General features: G+C 42.8%; 1 protein-coding gene across 1 annotated transcript in view; it reads left to right on the top strand.

The window, feature by feature from the left end:
- The first annotated feature begins 11,684 nt into the window (after window positions 1–11,684).
- LOC306978999 (ras-related protein Rab-37-like) overlaps window positions 11,685–14,376 on the top strand; it is a 53,780-nt gene continuing 51,088 nt past the window's right edge. Inside the window, exon 1 of the mRNA XM_079577758.1 lies at window positions 11,685–11,980. Within this exon, the coding sequence (XP_079433884.1) occupies window positions 11,813–11,980 (168 nt within the window). The 5' untranslated portion in view covers window positions 11,685–11,812. The remainder of the gene's footprint in view (window positions 11,981–14,376) is intronic.

Below are 14,376 nucleotides of genomic sequence, written 5' to 3'. Positions count from 1 at the left end.
TTCTGTAGTATCAGGTGTGCTTATTAACATACTAAAAGTCTACCAAAATCTGACCACTGGAAAGGTCTATTTTTCAAGATGGCGTCCAAGAAGGTGGCGAGATCCTTAAAATGCCCATTACTCCTTTATTATTCATCCTAGACAAGTCATTCTGGTGTCTAACCCCATGTTTTGGGTGTCTAGGAATCCAATGGGCTTGTTCAAATTGTAGTCACATGATCACATAATTATGATATACAAATCGTGGACAAAGACTCTACATATTAACATTAGCGAGTTGTCATGGCAACGGCACACATTTTTAATGCAACCTTTGCTTCCCAGAGGCTTAGAGGGGCATGGATGGGCTCGTTTTAAAGCCCCAACACTCTTCTTCCCAACGCAATAAAAGGTACGTCATTTACTCACAGAGATATTCACTAAAATCTGCGAGGTGAGCGACCACGTCGGCCCTGACATGGTAGATCTGGAAGGTTAAAACCCTTCCAGGTCCACCATGTCAGGGCCGACGTGGACTCTCTGTTATCTGAGCATTTTATCAGTTAGCATATTTAAATTATAGTGAAAGGATTACAATTACAAAGTGATTACAAATCTTAATTATTTTTGAAGAAATACCTTTGATGTGCACCAGATTTACAAATAGTCATTGTCACACTGTTCCTCCCATAAAGGTGGATTATGTGGATGGGCACAGTTTTCCACTTGACGTGGTCCACACGCAGGTGTGCATGGTAGTCCACATCCTCTGCAACTACACCGTGGTGTTCGGCAGGTAGTTGTGCAATTACAGTGGACCATCTACAGGAGACTTTTCAGGGCAGCAGTTTTAACGGTCAGAACTGGCACAAACTAGCCTGACCTTAGCCATCCATAAACTCCAGTCAATTATAATTTCCCTACATGAACGTCTGGGTCTGATTTCAGTGGCTGCGTTGCATCAGTTAAATTTCAACCTACCATTCAGCGGGCGGGGGAGGCAGATGTTGTAGGTGACGTCAAGCATTTGATAGCTTTGCTTCACTCATTACTTCACGACTAAACGCTAGTGATTGGGTAAAATCAGATCCAATCATTTAAAACTTTAAAAGGAGTTCACCCCTCCCTCCTGAAAACAGAGCACAATTGGGAAAATCCACAAGAAGAAGACTCTCTTTATGAAGTGAGTATAAGGGTATGGTGAGACCAGGTTTCCATCCCCTTCCACCACATTCATGTCACTCGCCTTTCCGATCCACACTATAATCTGGTAATACACTCTGAGCAAATGACATTTATGACATTCTTTGCTTGATACGTCATTATGGTAAAGCAACTGTAGTTTGTGATGGCTACAGTGAAGATCCTTCAGTGCAAAATTGAGTTTGTGGGAAAAGAAGATTTTCTTTGCAGACCATGTAACAGACAAGAACTTATTGGTCTTGTGACTGAGGAAGGACAGAAGAACAGCTGCAATGTTATCAGCACAGGAGATGCAGACATGGACGTTGTGAAGGCTGCAATCAAGGTGTCCCAACATCAGCCCAGGATCTTGATAGACCAAGATACAGACTTAGATATTCTTCTTCTCTACTAGGCTGAGATGAAAAACGGGGACTTCTATTTTCATTTGGACAAATCCACACTTCCTAGAGTATAAAACATCATGAAACAAGTCTTGGGGGGTGACTTGTGTTTTCAGTTACTGTTTATTCACGCTTTCACAGGTTGTGACATAACTTCCCGGAGTTATAGAGTTCCAGAAGAATGAGAGATTTATGCACAACTACCTGCCGAACACCACGGTGTAGTTGCAGAGGATGTGGACGACCATGCACACCTGCGTGTGGACCACGTCAAGTGGAAAATTGTGCCAATCCACATAATCCACCGTTATGGGAGGAACAGTGTGACAATGACTATTTGTAAATCTGGTGCACATCAAAGGTATTTCTTCAAAAATAATTAAGATTTGTAATCACTTTGTAATTGTAATCCTTTCACTATAATTTAAATATGCTAACTGATAAAATGCTCAGATAACAGAGAGTCCACGTCGGCCCTGACATGGTGGACCTGGAAGGGTTTTAACCTTCCAGATCTACCATGTCAGGGCCGACGTGGTCGCTCACCTCGCAGATTTTAGTGAATATCTCTGTGAGTAAATGACGTACCTTTTATTGCGTTGGGAAGAAGAGTGTTGGGGCTTTAAAATGAGCCCATCCCTGCCCCTCTAAGCCTCTGGGAAGCAAAGGTTGCATTAAAAATGTGTGCCGTTGCCATGACAACTCGCTAATGTTAATATGTAGAGTCTTTGTCCACGATTTGTATATCATAATTATGTGATCATGTGACTACAATTTGAACAAGCCCATTGGATTCCTAGACACCCAAAACATGGGGTTAGACACCAGAATGACTTGTCTAGGATGAATAATAAAGGAGTAATGGGCATTTTAAGGATCTCGCCACCTTCTTGGACGCCATCTTGAAAAATAGACCTTTCCAGTGGTCAGATTTTGGTAGACTTTTAGTATGTTAATAAGCACACCTGATACTACAGAAAACCATTGAAAAACCTTTTGTAGCAATTTTTTTGGGGTTAGGTGTTTTTTTTTCATATATGCAGCCGCCTAATAAGGTTTAATGCAATTAAAAATATTGATCAAAATTGATCACACTTTACTTTAGCGGCACGGACACTTTTTCAGTTTCCAAGCTTTTTCCTGCAGACGTTGCTTTGGGACGAACACCACGTAAATCCAAAAACAGTTTTACTGTCAAACTTGTTCATTCATAGCAGGACTAAGTAACTTGTTTACCTTTAAAAGGACTAGATGCAAGTTGGTCATTTTTATACTCACTACTGCCACCTCAGGTCTTAGGCGTAACTGCAGATTCTATATTAAACTTGTGCATGGCACTTCAGACCCAAATGAAGTTTTTGAGTGACAGTGAAGGATTTTAGAGGCAGTTGCAGTCTGTATAGTCCCTTTAATAAATCCTTTCCGTAGTCCCTCTGGGGTATACAAGTGGTAATGGGATGATTGTGGGGTCTTTCATCTCCCCCTGATGTCTCTGGCCAGAAAACCACAATTACAACTTGGCTGCCTACGGGCCGGAAGCGCAATACACACTAATAGAATCATGAAGAAGAAGCTAACATGCCACTTTAGCAATATGTACAGCCAAATGTAAGTGAAAAAAAATATCTTCATTGTGTAATTGGGTTGTGGCACAATGTACAATATCCCTCTCTCCCTTTGTCACCTGCTACGACACCTGCAGTGACACTTGTGGCTCTTGGGGCATGAGTTACTTAGTTCTGCTTTAAGACGATACGAACTTCTTTAAAAAGATCATTATCTAAAATAAATCAAATACCTTTGAAGGAGGTTGAAATGATCACAGGCCTCACATCTTCACTTAAAATAAGTTAAAATGTAAGAAAATACAAAGAAGCATTTGAAAAAAAAATACACAACCCCTAAATAAATTATCTTTGAATGTGATTAATTACAATTCATTTATAAAGTAATTAATACATTAATTAAAAACAAAGTAATAAATAAATTAATTAACTCAATAAACTTATTTTTTTAATCGAGTCCCACCACTAGTTTAACGCTAAAAAAAAATTCTCTCAGAAAGTTTACAAATAAAATTTTTACTTCAGCAAATTAAAAATCTAGAGATGATCATGGTTCAAAGATGGCTCAGTTTTGACAGTATGAATGAATACTGTTCCTTATGAAGGTCACACATAATGTTTCTTTGGTTACAATTGTACAATGTAAAGCAACTTATACTGATGTAGATTTAGACATACACTCCTGCCTGTTATATTAATTATTGAGTTCTTTGTAGCTTGAAAGTGATCATTTATTGAAGCAAGTGTTCTGATACACGTCTGCTGTAATGTTCATCATACCCACGCCTGTCGCTGCTGAAAAATGCAAGCGTGTTCGATTGTGCAAGAGGGTTTGTGCAAGTGTACACATGACGTATACTAACTTGTAGGTTTGGTCCGAGCCCCTGAGCGATGAGATTGTGGGCGTGGCTCTGCCTGTCGCCCCTCCTCACAGTGTCGTAGGAGGGCAGCCGGGGGACGGGGCCACACAGCTGGTAGTGAGAGGGCTTCCCCACCACGAACACCCCTCTGGACGGCTGCGGAGGCGCCACAGAACACAGTTATGTCAACATAGGTGTGGCGATTGGAGAGGCAGCCACTCTTCCGCCAATCTGCCCCAATCAATGTGAGGCGTTACATCTGGACTTGGGTTGCCACATTTGAGAGTGAATAACCTCTAACTACAGGAGGCCTGCATTAGCACCAATCCAAACTGGTTTTAGCAAGAGGATCTGGCAACTCAAAGTGTGGACCTAATTGCTTTCTGATTGGATAATCGTATTGAGAACATGACAACATGACAATTGGCCTGTAGGGCGATGTGGCTATGCTAGCTCCGAAGTTATAAATACCAGTACTTCCTCTTCCTCTTCATTTTTCATTAAAATGATCTTCAAATTAGCTGGTTATTTGATTCATACAATTCAAAATAGTGCCACAAAAAGGAACACATATGTATAAAAACAACGTGCGTATTGCCACAGATGTGTCCGTGTTTACATGTAACATATAAACATATAAGTATGATCTACCAGACACTCATTTGTACACCACGTACTAATGCTAATCCCCATTGGAAATGAACAGGAACAAGAAGTACTGGCACTCTCAACATCAGGCAAAGACCTTTACCTCTTTATAGGACATGGCTATAGTAATACATTGGAATGAAAAGCAATTCTGGCGGCCATTTTGTGTCTGGCCCTTCTAACCCAGTGCAATGTCAACAAATGGAAACACCACTTATTTCCCTCTTACTGTTTTGATCCATTTGGAGTTATTTCATGACTCTTGGATTTGCAGTTTTTCAAATGTTATTCCAGTTTTAGGAGGCACAGACTTTAGCTCCTTATGTTCATGAATTATCCTCTGCCAAACACTTCAAATCATTCACTTCTATTTATATCAAATATAACATGAGTGTCCTCCTTTTGGTAACACTTTATTTTGCATTACCCTTGATACATCATACCAAGCTAAATTTAGTACAATGTAATGGGCTTTGTAACAATGTGTAATAACGTGTACTTAGATATACACAATGGAATAATACATATTTGTAGTTTGTAGGTAATTCAAACACTAACCCTAACTTTAAGGGTCTCGTGTCCTATTACATTAGGTACCTACAAAGTACTAATACAAGTTATTCCATTGTGTATGTACCATATAGGTACAAGTTATTACAGATTGTTACAGAGCACATTACATTGCACTAAATTAAGTTAGGTACAATGTATCAAGGTAGTGTAAAATAAAGTGACACCCTACTTTTTACACTTTTTAACACTACATGACCAATATTTATTGAACATGGGACAGTGATACAGTGAATGCTATAACCACTGAACCCGGGAATGAATCATTGACATTCAAAATATACCGTCAATGGAATGAATGGAGAAAACAATGCACTTCCTTTGTGTAATGTCAGAATGAATGAATTAATGTTACTGTAAATGTATTTTTTGTACTTTCTGTGTGAACTTGAAAAGCCCTTCTAGGGACGGACATTGCAAATTAGCCTTGGCTATAAATGTTGTAGTGTGCTACATGTTTATTGATCACACATGTCCCTAACAAATAAACAAATAAAAAAATAAAAAAAAATAAAAAAATGCGGCTAAACAACACCACGTTTCTAAGAAATGACCTGATCCTGACTGAGATGCGAGACTTAGAAGTAATAAACCGATCTCTCATTCTGCCGTTGAATCAATGAAAATGTTGCTCCTGGTTTTGTATTGGTGGCTTAGGGGTTAGCCTCACCGGTCAGGCACAAGATGTCCACCACGTTTATCAACGAGCGTCACGTCTGATCTAGAGTTTCATTAAATATCTTTGACATCAGGTCAGCAGGAGTAGCGTAGCCACATCGTGCTACGAGCGAATCGTCATCAGTTCAAAAACAATATTGACCTCATTGAGACACAAATAAAATGGGTCACTAAAAATCTTACACAACTTACTTTCAAATCAAAGTAAAAGAAATAAAATAGCTCAAATGTGTTATTAAGCCAATCCTTCCTGACTGTGTGATCACCTGAGTTCCCGGAGCCCCATGGATGAACGGATAGGTGGAGGAAACATGGCTGATCAGCGACTGGACGGAATACTGAACCTCCTCCTCCTGAAACCACAGCAGATCGGAATAGCAGCAATCAGCAGATCATACTTGAGCCTAACCCAAGTCTCACCCAGTACTCATCAGATGGATGAGGGACGCTGCAGCAGAGATGGTTTCTGTGTAGCACCATGAGCAGAGTCAGCATGACCACACAGAAGGCTCCACATGACACTACGGACACAAACACATCTTTTCACAGACAAACCTTTTTTTGATTGTAAGGTGTATGCGTAATATCAGTGAAATGATTTTCTCACAATAGGAACGCAGAAACCATGTCTGCCAAATGAAAGGATTTCCAGCCGTATGATTAAGTGGCAAGTTTTGTGGATTCAATTCCTTAGATATAAAAGGAGGATTTGAATTGTGTTTAATGGCAGCTTTTCATTCACATAAATGATATACAACCTATCCAAGAGACCTATCCAAGAGACCTATCCAAGAGACCTATCCAAAGAGACCTATCCAAGAGACCTATCCAAGAGACCTATCCAAGAGACCTATCCAAGAGACCTATCCAAGAGACCTATCCAAGAGACCTATCCAAGAGACCTATCCAAGAGACCTATCCAAGAGACCTATCCAAGAGACCTATCCAAGAGACCTAACCCAAGAGACCTATCCAAAGAGACCTATCCAAGAGACCTATCCAAGAGACCTATCCAAGAGACCTATCCAAGAGACCTATCCAAGAGACCTATCCAAGAGACCTATCCAAGAGACCTATCCAAAGAGACCTATCCAAGAGACCTATCCAAGAGACCTATCCAAGAGACCTATCCAAGAGACCTATCCAAGAGACCTATCCAAGAGACCTATCCAAGAGACCTATCCAAGAGACCTATCCAAGAGACCTATCCAAAGAGACCTATCCAAGAGACCTATCCAAGAGACCTATCCAAGAGACCTATCCAAGAGACCTATCCAAGAGACCTATCCAAAGAGACCTATCCAAGAGACCTATCCAAGAGACCTATCCAAGAGACCTATCCAAGAGACCTATCCAAGAGACCTATCCAAGAGACCTATCCAAGAGACCTATCCAAAGAGACCTATCCAAAGAGACCTATCCAAGAGACCTATCCAAGAGACCTATCCAAGAGACCTATCCAAGAGACCTATCCAAGAGACCTATCCAAGAGACCTATCCAAGAGACCTATCCAAGAGACCTATCCAAAGAGACCTATCCAAGAGACCTATCCAAAGAGACCTATCCAAGAGACCTATCCAAGAGACCTATCCAAGAGACCTATCCAAAGAGACCTATCCAAAGAGACCTATCCAAGAGACCTATCCAAAGAGACCTATCCAAAGAGACCTATCCAAGAGACCTATCCAAGAGACCTATCCAAGAGACCTATCCAAGAGACCTATCCAAGAGACCTATCCAAAGAGACCTATCCAAGAGACCTATCCAAAGAGACCTATCCAAAGAGACCTATCCAAAGAGACGCAAAATAGGCTCTGTTTCTTGTCTGCGTTCAATTCCTAAAGAGAGTTAACCGCATTTTGCTGAAATGAATGAATATTTTAACCTCATACCCCTGCCTTAAAATAACAGGCCACCGCTTTTCCACCCTGAGATCTGTTCTTACCTGAGCTTAGACGAGTTGATACGTACCTGTCTGGTCTGTGTGCCTGTGGAAGAGCGTGGTCGCTTCTATCTTCACCCCCGTTTGGAGCCATAGGAATATACTGGGAGAGGCTAAATGCTAACAACATCTGTGGTCGTTGTGCATGACCGAGGGCACGCACATAGACCAGACAGGTACGCATCAACTCGTCTAAGCTCAGGTAAGAACAGATCTCAGTGTGGAAAAACGGTGGCCTGTTCCTTTAACCAAGCTTATTTTCCCCAGTTCAGTTTTACCCAAATCTAAAAGCAAGTTATGATCTACAAAAGTGATCGCAACTTGTTTGTCACGTCGCCACTGTTTTTGTCACAGTTTCTTTTTGTTTTCTCGTTTTCGTTCTGTTTTTGCCAATTTATTGTCGCTTTTTTGTGACATTTTTGTTGTTTTTTCCTCCTCACTTTTGTCACTATTTTGATTCTTTTTCTTTCTTTTAGATTTGGATAAAGCCAAACTGTGAAATATGCTCGGTTCAGATGAGGGTTAAGAGGTTGAACTGCGAGACAGATGACAATCGTCTGGTGAACACAGGACGTGCTTACTTCACCATGTCTTTCAATGCGGCATATTTAAAACGCATCTAATAAAAACAATAATAACCCCCACCTGAACCAACCACAGTTTCTCCAGTTTGGCATTACCCAAATCTAAACGTCAAAAAAGCGATAATATATGCTATATATAAGTGACAAAAATGTAGGGCTGGGTAATGTGTTTTTTCAATACCAGTAATTTAACCATACTTGATTACCGATACCGATACCGATACCTGAACGATTTTTCTGATACCTATAACAACATATGTGTCATCTAGAACAGGGGTGTCGAGAGCCGAAATCCAGCCTCCACGTCAGGTCGTGGGCCGCATATATCGTAAAGGACTGTGGCCTAATAAATAATAACAGCTGACACTTATTGTGCTTCATCCGACTGTGACACGTCTTTCTCAAAGTGCTATGAAGTCATTATTCATTCACTCCACACTTGATGGCAGTAAGTCACTATTGTAGCCACAGCCGCCCTGAGGCAGACTAACCATTTACCACATGGCTATAATATGCTCACCACCTTAACATGGTGGAGGGGTTTGAGCACCTGAATGATCCTGGAGCTCTGTTGTCGGGGGCTTCGTGCCCCTGGTAGGGTCTCCCAGGGCAAACTGGTCCTATAGGTGACGAGTCAGACAGAGAGCGGTTCAGAAGCTCCTTATGAGAGACCAACAGGCCCAGGTAGAACCATGAGGCCGTCCTTCTGTGGACTCACCACCTGCAGGAGGAGCCACAGGGGCAGGTGCCACAGGGGCAGGTGCCACAGGGGCAGGTGCCACAGGGGCAGGTGCCACAGGGGCAGGTGCCACAGGGGCAGGTGCCACAGGGGCAGGTGCCACAGGGGCAGGTGCCACAGGGGCAGGTGCCACAGGGGCAGGTGCCACAGGGGCAGGTGCCACAGGGGCAGGTGCCACAGGGGCTGGTGCAGTGTGATTTCAACAGCTCCAGCTGCCCCCACGACCCGGCAACGGACAAGTGGAAGAAAATGGATGCATGGATGGATAGATGGATGGCTATAATATGCTGTTTATATCCTGATCTCTAATTATGTCAGTGAACCCTGCTGGACACGTGTGGGATTTTAAATTTAAGCTAAAAATCCATAACTCCGTACAGGAATGGGCTAGAGACGTACTTTTTTTTTAGCATACTCAGGTGTTCATGTCCCTCAAAGGGCCACATTAATCTGCCTACGGGCCTTGACCATGACACATGTGGTCCAGAAACCACAAAACAGAACAATAATGTTGGAAGATCTGCACGTTTACTATATCGAGTTCATCTCCAACGTCAAGAAACCTTCGGAAAATTATGAATAATTTGGGGGTAAAAATAGAGATGGGGAAAATATTAGAAATAAATAATGAGCAAAAGTGAAGGGGGAAAAATCGGGAAAACAAGAAGCTTTTGGATTTGGGTAATACAAATTTGGAGAAAATGTGCTTGGTTTAGGTTAAGAGTTACGCTGGCATACAGGCTGTTAACTCAAGTCGAGAACCTGCTCGATTTGGGTGAAGTTGAACTTTAGAAAATGCACTTGGTGAGGTTAGCCATGTGACTTCATTGAACTTTTCCTGCTCGTCAATACTTTATTAATAATTAACAATTGGAGCGATCGACCATTTTCTTGTAAGCTTGTACTTTATACTTTTTAACCTTTGATTGGTCAGATTTAGATATAATCTGAGCCTTACGCTGCTACTTTAACCAATCTCATTGAACAAACAATAGATATTTTACCATCATTAAGCAGAAAGACACAAGTAGAGTTCTAAAATAAAAGCATATAAACTATAGCCACAAGTATAACAATAACTCCAACGTCACCTGAAGCCACGATGATGGTGAACAGCTCCATAGGTATAGTTCCAATACTCTCCTTCAAACAAACCTTCTGCTCTGGCTGAAAGAATGCCGGCTTCAGTCAGTGTTTCACAGTCTTCTCCTCACAGCAATAGCCAAACATTAACATGGCGCTAACCCACATAAACTCATCCTGTAGACAAAAAAAGTTCTCTCACGTCAGACAATATCACTTTGAACAACCTTTCCATAGCAACAATACAACAATGATTATTTTATATATATCATTACAACAATATACAGCTCATCAAAACATTTCTGGGATTCATTCCATAAAATACTTGGCAGCTAACGCTCTTGTTCTGTGGCTCCTTTCTCTACTTTTGAACTGTTGTTTTTAGCTTATGCTATAGTGGATAACGTTTGCTACTATATAACCTTTAACATGGCCTTTTTCTGGGGGATAATGTTGTTGAATTATTAACATTCAATCCCAAACTCTTGTTGGGTAGCCACTAGGGTTGTTCCGATTGGTGATGGACAAACCAGCAGTATTGCATCCTGCTCATTACACACATGCTTTGGCCGTCAAACCACTGTGACCATGGCTGTATTCAGAGTAAAAGAAACATGTACCAACACGACTAGTGATCAAGGCAGAGTTTACGCACTGGCATCGTGCATGAAGTCTCTGCATTCATTCATCTGGCAAAACGTAAACAATCATCAGCAAATATAAGTTCAGATGCCCTAACACAGAGCTAGTAGCCTGTAGAGTTCTGTGGAGCCGGTCACAGACGAGAGGGAGGAAGAAAGAAGGCGCAGGGATGGAGAGGGGAAAGACGTGTCTCTGCTGATTCTGTGTCAATGGGTTAAAAATGAGTTTCCAACACTATTGATCAATGATCACCAATGATACCGCCCTGCACCGCTCACACACAGCACTGTGGGGATGACAAGCCGCGATGACAACCCCCCCCCCCCCCCCCCCCTAGTTCTGGTTTAGAACTAGTCATGATTTACTAATTTAAACCGGATTTAGCACAAATTTAGACCTGAATCTGCCCGTTACAGATGAGTATTTTGCTTTGGTGGCAGGCTGCATAGATGATGTTACATGTGTCAGAACCTGTGAGTACAGTAGGCCCATACACCAATGTGGCAACACCACTGCTAACCCCCCCCTTGGGCCATATTATAATAGATCCATGCCTTGGACAAAGGTTCTGTTATGGAAATGCTATGCTATTTGTGTGTGAGTTGCCTACATTTAATATGATAATAAAGGATAATGTTGAAAATATATTATTAATTTAATGTATTAATTAATATTAATTAATTCATTGTATTTGTTATGTATTAGTAGAAAAGAAAAGGCAGTAGAAAATAGGGGGGGGGGGGGGGGGGGGGGGGGGAGTTGGAGCTGAACGTGCAGATGTGTGGGCACGCGGACGGCTCGTGACTCAGTGCGGGGGTGGGGCTTGTGTCGGACTGGAGAACAAGGAGAAAGAGGAGAGAGACAGAGAGCGACCGTCGCTGATGCTGATGCTGCTGTAGCCGAGCTCGAGCAGCAGTATCTCCCGCAGCACCACGATGGAGCGGATGGAGTCCATGGAGCCCATCTCCGCCTACTACAAAACGGCGTACCCGGAGATCCAGCCCGACAGCGGCTACGGCTCTGGAGAGACCGCGGAGAAGCCCCCGACTCCCCCCGCGCCCGCTTATGCTGTCGATGCGTACAACGAAGAGCTGCTCCACAAGGTAAACAACTACACGGCGATACGACGTGCACGTGACCTCACGCGCCCAGCCTGTTATTAGCAGTGAACAGTTAACTAGCCACTGTAGCGAGAGGTTACAATGTGTTTAAAGTGTTTCAAGGCAAGGCAAGGCAAGGCAAGTTTATTTGTAGAGCACAATTCATACACAAGGCAATTCAAAGTGCTTCACAGTTGCATAAATATAAGAAAACAAATACAATCAATAAAACATCAACATAGAATTAATCAATTACAGTAAGAGGCAAGAGTGTAGATAAAATACTTTCAGTTATATGCATTTTTAAGTCTTGTTTTGATTCGCTCTGTCTTGAGCACTATTTTTAAGTCTTGTTTTGACTCGCTCTGTCTTGAGCACTATTTCGCTCTGTCTTGAGCACTATTTTTAAGTCGTGTTTGGACTCGCTCTGTCTTGAGCACTATTTCGCTCTGTCTTGAGCTCTATTTTTAATTCTTGTTGTGACTCGCTCTGTCTTGAGCACTATTTTTAAGTCGTGTTTGGACTCGCTCTGTCTTGAGCACTATTTCGCTCTGTCTTGAGCTCTATTTTTAATTCTTGTTGTGACTCGCTCTGTCTTGAGCACCATTTTTAAGTCTTGTTTTGACTCGCTCTGTCTTGAGCACTATTTCGCTCTGTCTTGAGCACTATTTTTCTATTTTTCAATAAAGGTTTATCTTATATTTACCTGCCACAATTAAATTAGTTGTAACTATTTGATTTGTTTGAAGCCCATTGATTTTCAGAGGTATTAATCCATAAAGTAGGACAACAAAATATGAAGTGTCGTGGGAGAGTGACAAAGTTACAAAAAGAAATCTATATCCATACCCTAACACAGGAGCATTACCACCCTAACACAGGAGCATTACCACCCTAACACAGGAGCATTACCACCCTAACACAGGAGCATTACCACCCTAACACAGGAGCGTTACCACCCTAACACAGGAGCATTACCACCCTAACACAGGAGCATTACCACCCTAACACAGGAGCATTACCACCCTAACACAGGAGCATTACCACCCTAACACAGGAGCATTACCACCCTAACACAGGAGCATTACCACCCTAACACAGGAGCATTACCACCCTAACACAGGAGCATTACCACCCTAACACAGGAGCGTTACCACCCTAACACAGGAGCATTACCACCCTAACACAGGAGCATTACCACCCTAACACAGGAGCGTTACCACCCTAACACAGGAGCGTTACCACCCTAACACAGGAGCATTACCACCCTAACACAGGAGCGTTACCACCCTAACACAGGAGCATTACCACCCTAACACAGGAGCATTACCACCCTAACACAGGAGCATTACCACCCTAACACAGGAGCATTACCACCCTAACACAGGAGCGTTACCACCCTAACACAGGAGCGTTACCACCCTAACACAGGAGCATTACCACCCTAACACAGGAGCATTACCACCCTAACACAGGAGCATTACCACCCTAACACAGGAGCATTACCACTCTAACACAGGAGCATTACCACCCTAACACAGGAGCATTACCACCCTAACACAGGAGCGTTACCACCCTAACACAGGAGCATTACCACCCTAACACAGGAGCATTACCACCCTAACACAGGAGCATTACCACCCTAACACAGGAGCATTACCACCCTAACACAGGAGCATTACCACCCTAACACAGGAGCATTACCACCCTAACACAGGAGCATTACCACCCTAACACAGGAGCATTACCACCCTAACACAGGAGCATTACCACCCTAACACGGGAGCATTACCACCCTAACACAGGAGCATTACCACCCTAACACAGGAGCATTACCACCCTAACACAGGAGCGTTACCACCCTAACACAGGAGCATTACCACCCTAACACAGGAGCATTACCACCCTAACACAGGAGCATTACCACCCTAACACAGGAGCATTACCACCCTAACACAGGAGCATTACCACCCTAACACAGGAGCATTACCACCCTAACACAGGAGCGTTACCACCCTAACACAGGAGCATTACCACCCTAACACAGGAGCATTACCACCCTAACACAGGAGCATTACCACCCTAACACAGGAGCATTACCACCCTAACACAGGAGCATTACCACCCTAACACGGGAGCATTACCACCCTAACACAGGAGCGTTACCACCCTAACACAGGAGCATTACCACCCTAACACAGGAGCATTACCACCCTAACACAGGAGCATTACCACCCTAACACAGGAGCGTTACCACCCTAACACAGGAGCATTACCACCCTAACACAGGAGCATTACCACCCTAACACAGGAGCATTACCACCCTAACACAGGAGCGTTACCACCCTAACACAGGAGCATTACCACCCTAACACAGGAGCATTACCACCCTAACACAG

Source organism: Gobius niger (assembly GCF_951799975.1).
Source record: "Gobius niger genome assembly, chromosome: 19".
Classification (NCBI taxonomy): domain Eukaryota; kingdom Metazoa; phylum Chordata; class Actinopteri; order Gobiiformes; family Gobiidae; genus Gobius; species Gobius niger.
The sequence above is the reverse complement of the archived record's forward strand: the minus strand, read 5'-3'. Positions and strand labels throughout refer to the sequence as shown.